This window comes from Pelmatolapia mariae, linkage group LG7 (assembly GCF_036321145.2).
Source record: "Pelmatolapia mariae isolate MD_Pm_ZW linkage group LG7, Pm_UMD_F_2, whole genome shotgun sequence".
Taxonomy (NCBI): domain Eukaryota; kingdom Metazoa; phylum Chordata; class Actinopteri; order Cichliformes; family Cichlidae; genus Pelmatolapia; species Pelmatolapia mariae.
In genome coordinates, this window is record NC_086233.1 from 12,410,531 (window position 1) to 12,425,563 (window position 15,033).

Below are 15,033 nucleotides of genomic sequence, written 5' to 3' on the forward strand. Positions count from 1 at the left end.
GCAAACCATTCTCTCTTATAAAAATAAATTAGTAATACATGCACACAATTAAGCAACATTGGATTTCAATTCTGTTAAAAACAAACAAATGAAAAAAAAAAGTCTTTGTCTCCTGGGATTTTCACCTTAAAGATGAGGAATATACTCCTGTGTGTGACTTTTACACAACTTTCTATTTTTTACTATATATATATATATATATATATATATATATATATATATATATATATATATATATATATTTTCTTTACGATTAATCTTTATTATTCATTTATTTAAACCTGTTTATATAAGTTTGGACAGCAAAACTACTCATCTAGGTCACTTTCTGGGTTACCAGAAGTACCCTTGGTCAAGATACTGAACCCATGCTGCTCTTCAATGCATGTATGAATGTGTGTGAATGTTAGATAGGAAGCACTTAGAAAGAAAGTGCTAGTGTGAATGGGTGAATGTACAAGTTGTGTAATGCGCTTTGAGTCTTCAGATAGAACAGAAAAGCGCTATATAAGAACCAGTCCATTTACCATCTCTGTTTTTTCTAATACAGCACAGTATCAGGTGGTCATCTACCTCCACCATATCTAACCACCAATTTTCTCCTTCCAGGTGAGTTGTGTGAAGTGAACATTGATGAATGTGAGAGCCAGCCCTGCCAGAACGGTGGCTGGTGTGAAGATGGCAGGGCCACCTACACCTGTCACTGTCCTGAGGCAGCTGCAGGTGACCTTCCTTGGGGAGGTCGTCACTGTCATTTGAAACTCCTTGGTTGCGTTGACCATAAATGTCAGAATGGAGCCACCTGCCATCCATGGCTAGAGGATGGAGAACATGGCCACACATGCTTGTGCCCTCATGGATTCCTAGATGAGAAATGCTCCACCAGAACAACATTCTCATTCTCCACTCCTGGATTTATTCACATTCAAGTTGTTGTAGAAGAAAGAATTCGCCGGGAAGTTGACCACCATGTTCACAAAGGTCTCGGGATACAGCTTCGCTTCCGGACAACTATATCTAATATGTTGGTCTTCTTCAGAGGGGATGTGGACAACCACCTCTTTCTAGAGATTGTGAATGGTAGTCTTCATGCAAAAGCCTCTTCTGAGGAATCGGAGTTGGATGTAATATTTCCTGGCTTGGTTAGTGATGGAAAATGGAGGGACGCTCACGTGTTTATGGCTCAGGAAGGTCTAGTCTTAAATCTGAAAGGTCCTGACTGTGACAATGATGGATGCACAGTTATAGATAGTGGTGCAGGTGAACCACCTTTCGAGCTCTCTGAAGCCTTTACTCATATTTATATAGGCGGAGCACCAGAGAACCTTTTAGAGTACTCTAAAAGTGGTGCAGGATTCATTGGGTGTATGGAAGACCTGATGATTGACTCTAAGCCTATTCTACCACAAACACTTCCAGAGGACCAAGGCCATGAACTGGGATGTACTAAGACTGAATGGTGTAATACTGAACCCTGCAATGGGCATGGACGGTGTGTGGACCTGTGGACCAGTTACCAGTGTGACTGCTACCGTCCCTTCCACAGTGAAAACTGTTCTGAAGGTAAAAATGTTTACCACAGGCAAATCTTGTCTTGTCAAGCTTGTTATATGTTGTAATCCCAATTTCCCAGAAACTAAAGCCTGTAATAATATATATGGGGAACCATTGGGGGGGGGTAATTGAAGGGATTTATCCATTCCCCTTACCTATTACTTTGCTTTACCTTCTAAAAAAAAGAAACCAAATTCATTGATTTTATAAAGAATAATGATGATTATGTAAAGAATAATGATTAAATTTCCTTAGACTACGATGACCTGGATGACTAAGAACCTTCACAGACAATAATGATTAAAACTAAAACTAAAACCTGAGATAGTCCAGCTAAAGTAATAAGCAAATAAAAGTCAGTTTAAAGGAACTCAAATTCATATTACTGAAGAAGGAATGTGAATTCAAAGGAAATTAGACCAGCTGACAACTAGACCAGCTCTTTGTAAACACACAGACATCACTTTACATTGATTATATGGTTTTCCTTTGAAAAGTACCAGTCTCCATTTTATTTTTTAAATGCTAATTTTGCTGGCCTGAGATTCACATTTGATTTTAGTTTCAAAGAGATATGAATGCAAAAGGTATATATACATAGTGTATGTGAGAGAAATAACACAGGGAAAATATTAAACATGCTAACTGAAATTTTTAAAATTACTGAAACACTTGGTACAAAAGCTTTTGTTGGTGAGAGGTTCTACTTACTGATAGTAATTAGATTAGTAATAGGTTTAATAGGAATAGATTTCAGCTGATGTCATGACTTTCCATGCCTTTTTGCACCCAACTTTCTTTGTGTGTTCAATACTTTTTCCCTGTGTCATTTCTCCTTAAAATACTTAATTTAAGCATATCTATGTACGCCATACTCAGAAATATGAAGCTAAAGTACACTCTAGCTCTTCCAGCTGCATGGGCTCCAGCAGGAGATGTTGAAACCAATTTAAAACAGCTGGGGAAGAATTACTGGAGTGATATTCAAGTGATATCCAGTTGAATCAATGACAGATCTATAAAGGTAATGCTGAAATGTAACCAGTGGCGACATGTATAGACACTTATCATCTTTTGACCAAAATAGACAAAATAATTATTGCTGGGCACTTTATTTTTATATTACATTTAAATAATAATAACATTCCAATTGGCGTCCATCGAAATGTTAATGAATATTAATTATTTGATTCCCTACTGAATTTTTAAGTTTCCTCACTTATAAAGAACAGTCTCAAATTTTTATTGGCCTTTTATTTTCATGGAGAGAGTCAAAATATCAACCAATATCAAGAAAGAAAATATCAAGAAAAAACACATTCAACAGACATTATTGAGTGAAATAAGTATTTGAATCACAAGCAAAGCATAACCAAGTACTTGTTGGAGAAAACCTTTTTGGTCTACTCCCCTTTACAGAAACTCTACTTGAAGCCAACTTGAAGCTTTTGCTCCCACCACAGATTTTCTATAGGTTTAAGGTCTGGAGAATTTCTAGGTCACTCCATTCCTTAATATGCTTCTTGTTTAGCCACTGCATTATTGCCTTGATGGTAAGTGATCATTATCATGCTGGAAGACCAATTCACAATCCATTCCGTGTTCTGGCTGAGGAAAGGAGTTTCTTATGCAAGATTTCATGATACATGGCCCCAACTATTGTCCTCTCACTGTGGTAAAATCATCCTCACCAGATCCTTACCCTTACCAGAAAAATAGTCCTAAAGCATAATGTAACTCTATGCTTGACTGTGGATGGTGTTCTGTGGGTCATAGACAGCATTTCTCTTTCTCTGGAGCTGTAGCCCTAAACAGAACTCCTGCACACCCACCAAGGAACAAACTCTGGTTATTGACAATTCAGTTTTAAGAAATATGACACTAGAGACACCAGCAACCATTGCTAATTGTCGTCCAGGGGCCAGAGCAGGCGGCACTGAAGAAACACTGAAACTGTTAGCTAAGGATAAACGGAAATTTCATGAAACAGTAATTCCCATAATAATGAAATCCTGTTAAATCAATCAGAGACATTTAAAATGAATGTTTATTTGTTGTGCAACTTTGCCAAAACATTTAGAATCAAATTTTATTCATCCCTGAGGAAATTACGTGGTTACAGTTGCTCCAAGACAGTAAGAACAGTAATTAACTGAACTAAATTAAATAATACAATATATTGTCAGACTCTTCTTTTCTGGTCCCCTCCCCAATCGGACCAGTAGTGACATTCTCATCGAATTCCTGGCTCTCGGAGTGGTGTCCAAAATATGATGTGGGCTTTACTGATAATTGGGAAACCTTCTGGGGAAACCCTGGTCTTGTTAAAAAAGATGGCATACATCCCACCTTCTTGTTTCAAGAAATCTGGCCAAATTTATTAAACCCCCAAAACATGAACCACCCCAAAGAAAAAAGGGTACTAGAGTCCCAAAAAAATTGTGGAGTCTGCCTGGCCATGAATCAAGACTAGCAGGGATGGATAGTAGGACCAAGCTGGGGAGCTGCTCAGGAGGGGGTAATCCCAACAACAGCGAGATGAATTCATCGGAAATTATAAGGTCTTTGGTTTGTATCATATCTTTCTAATAGGCTCCAATTTGTTCATGTAAATTGAGTCCTCTTCACACACTAAGGTTAATTATGGAATTCCACAGGGTTCTGTGCTAGGGCCATTTATTACACATAACATACATTTTCACTGCTATGCAGATAATACCCAACATCGATCCATGAAGCCAGATAATACACACCAATTAGTTAAACTACAGGCTTTAATTTCCTGCCTCTTAATTCAAATAAAACTGAGGTTATTGTATTTGGCGCTAAAAATCTCAGAAATATGGTATCTAACCAGATGCTTACTCTAGATGGCATTAGCTTGGCCTCCAGTAACACTTTGGGGAACCTTGGAGTTGTTTTATTGACCAGGATATGTCCTTTAATGTGTATATTAAACAAATATGTAGGACTGCTTTTTTCCATTTGCGCAATATCTCTAAAATTAGAAACATCCTGTCTCTGAGTGACACTAAAAAAACTAGTTAATGCATTTATTACTTCTAGGCTGGACTACTGTAATTCATTTCATTCAGGATGTCCTAAAAACTCCCAGAAAAGCTTTCAAGTAATCCAAAATGTTGCAGCAAGAGTACTGACAGGGACTAGAAAGAGAGAGCATATTTCTCCTGTATTTGCTTCCCTTCATTGGCTCCCTGTTAAATACAGAATTGAAGTCAGAATCCTGCTCCTCACATACAAGGTCTTAAATAAATCAGGCCCCATCTTATCTTAATGACCTTATAGTACCATATCACCCCATTAGAGCACTTCACTCTCGAACTGCGGGCTTACTTGTTGATCCTAGAGCATTTAAAAGTAGAATGGGAGGGAGAGACTTCAGTTTTCAGGCCCCTCTTCTATGAAACCAGCTTCCACTTTGGATTGGGCCTAATCTCTACTTTTAAGATTACACTTAAAACTTTCCTTTTTGCTATAGCATATAGTTAGGGCTGGATCAGATGACCCTGAATCCTCCCTTAGTTATGTGCGTAGGCTGCTGGGTGATTCCCACGATGCATTGAGTATTTCTTCTTCAGTCACCTTTTTCGCTCACTATGTGTTAATAGATCTCTCTGCATTGAACTATACTTGTTATTAATCTCTGGCACTCTTCCACAGAGTGTCTTTTGTCTTTTCTTCCTTCTCTCACCCCAACTGGTCGCAGCAGATGGCCAACCCTCCCTGAGTCTGGTTCTGCTAGAGGTTTCTTCCTGTTAAAAGGGAGTTTTTCCTTCCCACTGTCGCCAAAGTGGTTGCTAATAGGGGGTCATATGATTGTTAGGTTTCTCTCTGTATGTTTTATTCTAGGGTCTACCTTACAATATAAAGTGGCTTGAGGCGACTGTTGTTGTGATTTGGTGCCCTATAAATAAAATTGAATTGAATTGAATTAGATGTATCATTACGTACATTTACTTTCAATACTACTGATGTTTATTTAGACTTTTTCTCTCCGTTTAAACTTTCTGAGCTAACTTCAGTAATACCTTCTTCAAAGCCATCAATGTGTCTGTTAAATGTTTGCCATGATTAATCTGTTTATAAATGGGCAACATACTATAGCCTTCGAGTGGAGGTAATTAAACCATTATTTAAAAAGCCATTGCTTAACCCAGTTGTCTCAGCTAATTATAGGCCGATCTCCAATCTTCCTTTTATCTCAACATTTTTTGAAAGAGTAAATGTTATCTGATCATCTGCAGAACTCGCCTCCAACTCTGGAGACCCACAAACTCACCACACTTGATTCCTACTTCCGCTTGATAGGTCCCTTCACCTCTGGTGTCCATCATTTGTTCAGGGGATTACTGCCACGACAGTCCACAGCTTTGTACTGCTGTCTCTGTATTTAACACTAGCCATTCAGGCTCAATCTCTCTATTCTCCATCATAAAGTTGTGTTGATGGTGTGATTCAAAAATCTCATGGGGCTTCTGCCAGACACTCTCAGTGTACCCTCATTCTATGTTTGGTTACACCAGACCTATCCACCATCCTCCCCATAGTGTTTGTTATGGACAAACTGTGATTAGTACAGAAGTCCAACAAACAACTTGGAGGTTTAGGTTTAGCTCAACTCTCCCTGAAATGTCACCATAAGAATACAAGGACTAGAAAGATGTCCTATTTCTCCTATACTGGCTGCTATTCATTGGCTTCCTCTTAAATAAACAATTGAATTTAAATTCCTTCTCTTCACATACAAAGTAAAAAATCAGACCCTATGCTAAAGACCTCTTAGTAGCATATTATGCCAATAGAGAACTTTGCTTTCAGAGTGCAGGGTTACTTGCCATTTCAAAAAGCAGAATAGAAGGCAGAACCTTCAGCTATCAGATCCCTCTCCTGTGGAACCAGTTACCAGATTCCCTGCCTAATTTTAAGATTAGGCTTAAGGCTCCTTTTTGGTAAAGCTTATAGTTTCACTCACTGAGCCTTGTTCTGCTGAAGGGCTTTTCATGTTGCAAGGGATTTCTTCCTTCCAGTTGTTGCTAAGTGCTTGCTCATAGGGGATTGTCTGTTCGTGTTTTGGGGTCCAGGGTTTTTTACCAATATAAAATACTACAGTGAAATTGAAAGCTATGTATAAACTATCTGTATGAATGAGTGAATATGGTTTTTAGTGTAAAAGTGCTTTGAGTGGTCAGCAAAACAAAAATTACAACACAAATACATGTCCAATTACCTTGCTATCACCTAATGTAGACTTTACTACTTTTACTATAGACATCCAGGTATACATATTTTTTACAGAACATTTTAACTTAGGTGTGTGCTAAACATAAAATATAACTGGACTTTATTAATGGAACACACTGGGGCATTGTTGCAGAGGTGTACATGATGTTTTTAATGTAGTTCAATTATTGTTCCCTGACAGAATTTTCTTGGTGGACCTACAACCATGAAGACACAGTGAGTTCCAGTGGATATGATATTGTTAAAAGCCACGGGAGCAGCTTCAGTGTGTCTTTCATCCTGCGCTCTTTAAAGCCAGATGGCTTGCTTTTCCAGCTGAGGAGGCCCACAGAGGAGGCCTACTTCTCAGTTTACCTGGGCATGGGGAGGGTTTTTGTTAGCTCTCTGCCAAGTAGTGCTCCACTTACAGCTCCAATATTTGTGACTAATGGTGAGAAGCACCTTCTGCAGGTGGAAGTGCAACACAGACAGGTCATCTTTGAACATGCGGGAATTCGCTACAGAATGGGAGAGATCCCTGAAGTTAGTGTTAACAGTGGAGATCAGGCCTATGTGGGAGGACTTCCAAAGGAATGGCCCTCTGATACCTGGGGGGGACGTTTCAAAGGTTGCCTTCAGGATCTTCGTTTAGACTCCGTGCATTTGGATGTGGATGGTTGGAACACCTTGAATAAAGTGGACATTTATTCATTAACCTATTCTGAGAATGTAAAGAAGGGATGTGTCAGTGACAATACCTGCAAGGTAGGACAAACCTCCTAAATCTTTTTATATTCTTTTGTGTCTTTGTGTTCTTGTGAAAAATACCTTTAGGTATGTTGTTCACCTTCATGTTGTTTGGATGTGCAGTTCTCAGTGAGTGTATAACTATTGTCTTTTTGAAAAAGTAACTTAACTGTCTGCTTATGGTGTATGTAATGGACATCAGTAAACTGCCATTATAAAAGGACAGGTTACACTTTTCCTTAAACCATCTCTAAACTAATGAGGTGATATTTAGGCCAAAATGGTACCCACTTTGTTAAAATATGACCCAAAGGGGAAAGTGTTATAAATGAAACACAGACCATTTTGATACTAGTCCGAAGCCAACAGTTCTGGGCGGCTCTCACTTCATGTTGGCTTTCTCTGCGTTACAGTTTCATGTCCTGTTCTTGTTACAACGCACAGTTGTGTCTTAGTGTAGCATATCTGTGTAGCCCATTTAATTCAAATTGTTTATATAATTTCTTATTTCATAGATCAGTCTTCACATCTTTTATCCAAGGCACACTCTGTGTTGAATCACCTGCTAATTATATTCACAGTAATTTGAATATAATAAGTAATAATTAGTCCCCCAGTCCGCACCCTTGAAAACCTGCAGCTAGCCACGCCCCTGTGGTCACTGTGGTCAAAGTTAGTATAAACACTGTTAGCTCTCCCCCAGCAGACTGTCCCGAGCAGCTGGGAAAAAAAGGAAGCATAACTCTATACAGAGGTCCCTGGCATGCCAGCAACCTGTTCATGTCTCTAATCGTTTATCCCCACTCTGTGACATACCCGCAAAAAAAGACAAACTATGGTTATTGCCAATTCTGTTTTGAGACATGTGAAACTAGAGACACTTGCAACCTTAGTAAATTCCAGGAGCCAGAGCAGGCAACACTGAAGGGAACATGAAACTACTGTCTAAGGATAAGTGTAAACTTTGTAAAATTATAATTCATGATGGCAGTAATGACACTCGGTTATATCAATCAGAGTTAATGTTAAACTTTGCTGTAACAGTGTCCGATCTGTAGTTTCCTCTGGTCCCCTCCCCTATTGAACAAGGTGTGACATGCTTAGCTGCATATTCTTCATAAATTGATGGCTCTCTGAGTGGTGTCCAAAAATGATGTGGGCTTTATAGATGATTGGAAAACTTTTATGGAAAACCTGGTCTTGTTAGAAGAGACAGCATCCATCCCACTATTCCACTTTGGATGGAGCAGCTCTCATTTCTAGAAATCTGGCCAAATTTATTAAACCCTCAAAAACGTGTCTATGCAGAATCAGGACGAGAAAGCAGAGTTGCAATCTTGCAATTCTCTCTGCAGCTCATCACTTCCTGTTATCCCCCCGAAACCCCATTATTATTAAAGATTAGGTCTCTCTCAGTACATCAATTATTAATCGACCAACAAACTTTTCTTTGATTTATTCTGCCTTACAGAAAACTGGTTACAGTAAGATGGTTACGTTAGTTTATATGAATCAAATGGCCTGGTAAATGGCCTGTATTTGTATAGCGCTTTACTAGTCCCTAAGGACCCCAAAGCGCTTTACACATCCAGTCATCCACCCATTCACACACTGGTGATGGCAAGCTACATTGTAGCCACAGCCACCCTGGGGCGCACTGACAGAGGCGAGGCTGCCAGACACTGGCGCCACCGGGCCCTCTGACCACCACCAGTAGGCAACGGGTGAAGTGCCTTGCCCAAGGACACAACAAGCGAGACTGTCCAAGCCGGGGCTCGAACCAGCAACCTTCCGATTACAAGGCAAACGCCCAACTCTTGAGCCACGATCGCCCCACCCCTGATTTAGTGCTCATGTGATATGAAATAATTATTGTTATTATGTTATGTAATTATTGATTTTAAGATCTGTGTAGATACTGAAAATGACAGACTCAACACAGCATTAAGTCAATTATCAATTATTAGACTCAACTGGCTTCTCTCAAAATGTAAAAGAAACCACACATTATTTTAATCACACTGGATTTTGTTCTGACATATGGCATAAAAACAAACATTTAACAATATTACCCCAGATCCCTCTTTTGTGTGATCATTCCCTAAAAACATTTAAATGTATAATAACACACTAGAGAATTGGGGAATACATTTTATCACAATAGATGTCTTTTAAGTATACAATTCCTCTTCTGTTTCCTTTTTCAATGCCACTTGCCAACACTGTGCAGAGCAGTTACCTGAATTCTACTCCCACAGTGGCCAATTATTCAATTCAGTTCTATTCAGTTTTATTTATTTAGCATCAAATCACAACAACAGTTGCTTCAAAAAAATTATTGTAATGACCCTAAAACAAAGGAAAAAAAGGAAAAATGGCAACAATCAAATGAGGCCTTTTGCGCAAGTGCTTTGGCAACAGTGGGAAGGGAAAAGCTTTTAACAGGAAGAAAGAACCAACTCAGAACCATGCTGAGTTAGGGGCAGCCATCTGCAGCAAACAGTTGGGGGTGAGGGGAGGAAAAAGACATACTATGGAGAAGAGTGAGAGATTAATAATAATTAATGATTAAATGCAGAGTGGGGTATAAACACATGGTGAGTTAAGAAGAAACAGTGCATCATGGGAAGCTTCCTGCAGCCTTGACCAATTGCAGTGTAAGGGAAGATTCACAGTCATCTAATCCAGCCCTAAATATTTGCTTTATTAAAAAGGAAAGTTTTAAGCCTAATCTTAAAAGTAGAGAGGGTGTCTGTCTCCCCAATCCAAGCTGGGAGCTGGTTCCCAGAAGAAGGACCTGCAAGCTGAACAAGGCTCTCTCTGCCAGGCCTTCAGCCTGGGATGCATGAGGTTCGCCCTGAGTTCCCAAAGGCTCTGGATGTTGTAGGGCTGCCTTGGTTGATGTTTCTCATTTTCAAGATATTGCACAAATAAAAGGAAAGCAGTCCTGCATATTTGTTTAATATACGCATTGGACATATCCTGGCCAAAATTGACTTCAAGATTCTTCACAGGGTTACTGGATGTCAAGGTAATGCCATACAGAGTAGACAACTAGTTAGACATCATATTCCTAAGATTTCTAGGGGTGAATACAATAACCTGAGTTTAGAACTAGAAAATTTGAGGTTATTTTTTATCTGAATTTTGGTCTTTAAACCTGTAAGACATTCCTGCAGTTTAACTACTTGTTAAACGGTATGGTATGTATGGTATGTTATCTGACTTCATGGATAGATAACCTTCGGTATCATTCGCATAGTATTGAAAATACATGCTATGCCTTCTAGTGATACTACTAACGGAAGCATGTATAATGTCATAGCACCTAATTCTGTGGAACTCCATAAATAACCTTAGCATTCAATTTAATTCAATTCTGTTTATATTCCGCCAAATCACAAGTTTCAAGGTACTTTACATTTTAGGTTTTAAAAAAAAAAAGAAAAAAAAAACCTACAATAATATAGAGAAAACAGAAAATTCCAACAATGATATGACCCCCTTGGAGCAAGCACTTTGCATTGGGAAGGAAAAACTCCTTTTTAACAGGAAGAAACCTCGAGCAGAACCATGCTCAGAGAGGGGCAGCAATTTGCAACGTCTAGCTGGGGTTAGGGGAGGAAGACAGGACATTGACACTGTGGAAGAGAGCCAGAAATTAATAATAACTAATAATTAAATGCAGAGAGGTGTATAAACACAGAGATTGAAAAAAAGTGACTGAAGAAAGTAGCTGTGTGAAGAGGACTATCCATTTACATGTATAAACTGGATATCTGCATTTATCCTGGAAAAGTCGTTTTCTGCTCTATAAAAAAAGCCCCCCATAATGCTGTAATGAACATATTAATATTGATCACTGACTGAAGAAAGTAAGAACAATCCTAGGTTTCTCTTTACCACTGTAGCACAGCTTACAAAAAGTATGCATTCCTTAAACCTAAATTAGTAAAGACTTCATAAAATAATACAATTTTAACCATTAGAGAAGAAAATTACAACCATCTCACAGATTTAATATTATGTATTACTACTTTCAGTACCATTGAAATTACTGTTTTTCTCCAGTTGATCTTTCTGAGTTAACTTCAGTAATTATCTCTTCCAAACCATCAACATGTCTTTTTAGACCCCATTTCTACAAGCCTGCCCAAAGAAGTCCTACCATTAATTAATGCTTCAGTGTTAGATATGATCAAATCATCTCCATCAATTGGCTACATACCACAGGCCTTCAAGCTGGCAGCAGTTTAACCACTACTTAAAAAGCGTGACCAAGCTCTATTAGCTAATTATAAGCCAATCTAACTTCTTTTTATCTCTAAAATTCTTGAAAGAATAATTACAAAACAGCTACAGAGAAATGTTTTATTTAAAGAGTTTCAGTCATGTTTTAGAGCTCATCACTGTCCTGAAATAGTGCTAGTGAAGGTTAAAAATTATCCTTCTAGGATAATTTTTATCCATCTCCGTGCTTGTCCTGCAAGACCTCAGCGTTCGATACTGTTGACCAAAATATTTTATTACAGCAATAAGAGCATGCTGTAGGTATTAAAGCACTGCACTGCAGTGATTTGAATCACGTCTCTGTAATAGATTCCAATTTGTTCATTTGTAAATCCTTTTAGAGGCTTAGAGAGTCTTCTTCACACACTAAGGTCAATTATGGAGTTCCACAGGGTTCTGTGCTAGGACCAGTTGTCCTTACATTATACATGCTTCCCTTCGGCAGTATCATTAGAAGGGATAGCATACGTTTCCATTGCTATGTCGATGACACCCAACTTTATCTATCCAGATAACACACACCAATTAGTTTAAACTGCAGGAAAGTCTTAAAATTGACCTAAAATTTCCTACTTCTAAGTTCAGATCAGATAATTGTATCTTGGAAATATATCATCTAACCAGATGCTTACTCTGGATGACATTACCTTGCCCTCCAGTAACACTGAATAATCTTGGAGTCGTTATTGACCAGGATATGGACTTCACTGTATATATTAAACAATAATTATAAGACTGCTTGCTTCCATTTGCACAATAACACTAAAATTAAAGACATCCCGTCTCCGAGTGATGTTGAAAAGCTAGTCCATGCATTTATTACTTCTAGTAATATTACTTTATTACTTCTGGACTACTGTAATTCATTATTTTCAGGATTTCCCCAAAACTCCATGAAAAGCCTCCATTTGAACCAAAATTGCTGCAGCAAAAGTACTGACAGGGACTAGAAAGAAAGAGTATATTTCACACATACTGGCTTCACATCATTGGCTCCCTGTTAAATCCAGAATCAAATTTTAAATCCCTCTGTGTCAAAGGGGGCCAAAGGCCTGTACTGAAGCTGGGCCGAAGTAGTTTTAATAGACTTTATTATCTTTGCAACAAACAGAGTAATAACTTGGCATAGAAAAGTAGCGAACTTAAAGTGAACACAATATTTAACTTTGATGGATGAGGGGTTTGGGCCTGGGAGGACTAGTGAGGACTGAGTCGTGGCAGGTAATACAAGTTATTGCACTGAACAGAAAGGGAAAAGGAGGTTAGAGTGATCATAGAACTTCTCCAGGTGAATGTGGATATTAAAAGAGGGAATAGCTTATGCTGCAGGTGGAGTCAGAGGTACTTTAAGAGGAGGAGGTGAAAATTCCAGGTGAGCTGAACAGAGAGAAATGACTGACCTGGGTTCAAAGAAATCCTGTGAGCAATGGTGGCAGGAGGGCAGGCAGGTGTTGAGCAGGAGGTTTTCCAAGTAACAATGAGTATAACTGGGAATCCGAGGAGTGAGCGAAGCTGAAGAACTGAGCTGAGATGTGACCAGAAAACTGCAGCACAAGGGAAGTGCAAGGACTAGAAACAATAGCAGTGACAGAGTGTGAGAGCCTGTTACCAACATGGATTAGTTGACAAACTGATGGTGAAGAGACGTCAACGCAGGTCTTAAGTAATGTGGACACAGGTGAATCAGGAACCCAGTGGAATTTTTCCACAGCTCACCCAGCCTGTGACACTCTGCTCACTTACAAGGTCTTGAATAATCAGATAATAATAATAAAATATCCTATCTTAAAGACATCCAAGTAACATATCACCCAAAAAGACCACTTCACTCTTAGACTGCTGGTTTTCTTGTGGTTCCTGAGGTATGTAAAAGTAGAGGGAGGCAGATCCTCCAGCTTTCAGGCCACTCTTCTCTGGAGCCAGCTTCCAGTTTGGATTCAGGAGACAGATACCCTCTCTGCTTTTAAAATTGGGCTTTTCTTTTTGATAAAACATATAGTTAGGGCTGGATCAGGTAACCCCAAATCCTCCCTTAGTTACATTGCAATAGGCCTAGGGTGCTGGGGCTGAAGTGTTTCTCCTTCTCTCACCCCTTGTGTTTTTACACAACTCTGCATTTAATTATTAGCTATTATTAATCTCTGTCTCTCTTCCACTGCCTTTGTCCTGTTTTCTTCTCTTTACTCCCAACCAGTCACAGCAGATCGCTGCCCCTCCCTAAGCCTGGTTCTGCCAGAGGTTTTTCCTGCTAAAAGGGAGTTTTTCTTTCCCAGTGTCACCAAGGCCCTTGTTTATAGGAGGTCATCTTATTGTTTAGACTTTCTGTCTTTTCTCTGTATTATTGTAGGGCCTTAAATCAAACCAAATGTTGGTGTGATTTTGCACTATATAAATAAAATTATTTGAATAAAATAATAAAAAATGTAATTGATTATTTCCATATCAGTTCATTGTTCTACAAAAATGTAATCTGCATGCTTCCTTTTATAGATGAAGCCTTGCCAAAATGGAGGATGGTGTACCATCACATTCAACGATTTTACATGTTCTTGTCCTGAGGAATACACTGGGAAGACCTGCAAAAAACGTGTGTGGTGTGTCAGCCACCCATGTGTCAATGGTGGCCATTGTGTGGATCTACCTGATGGATATGAATGTAAGTTTATAAAACTTCAACTCCTATTATGCCATGGAGCAAAAAATATATATTTCTGTTCGCCTACCACCCAGGCAGATTCTCTTGTCTCCCTAGGCACACAAAAACCAAGAGCTGAAAGTAAAGAATAAATGTAATTAGTTTATTTGTCCAACAGATAATTAACAAAAAAGATAAAATATTACTGCAAAATAATAAATAGTAATAATAGTAACTGTTTTAGCACAAAATCCAAAACCAGATTCTTAGATACACTATATTACCAAAAGTATTTGTTTATCTGCCTTTACACCTATATGAAATTTGAGTGACATCTCAAGTGACATTAAATATAATGCTGTCCCACCTGTTGCAGTTACAACAGCTTCAACTCTTTTGGGAAGGCTTTCCTTAAGGTTTAGGAGTGTGTTTATAGGAATTTTTGACCATTCTTTGAGAAGCACATTTGTGAGGTCAGACACTCATGTTGGACGAGAAGTGTAGTCTCTGCTCTAATTAATCCCAAGGGGTTCTGTCGAGTTGTGGTCAGTACTCTGTGTAGGCCA

At 38.8% G+C, this 15,033-nt stretch overlaps 1 protein-coding gene across 1 annotated transcript in view; it reads left to right on the forward strand.

Annotated features, from left to right (window-relative positions):
- Positions 1-15,033, forward strand: part of crb2a (crumbs cell polarity complex component 2a) — a 45,285-nt gene that overhangs the window by 20,765 nt on the left and 9,487 nt on the right. The window contains exons 7-9 of the mRNA XM_063477893.1: positions 610-1,563; positions 6,998-7,560; positions 14,323-14,488. Coding sequence (XP_063333963.1) covers positions 610-1,563; positions 6,998-7,560; positions 14,323-14,488 — 1,683 coding nt within the window. The remainder of the gene's footprint in view (positions 1-609; positions 1,564-6,997; positions 7,561-14,322; positions 14,489-15,033) is intronic.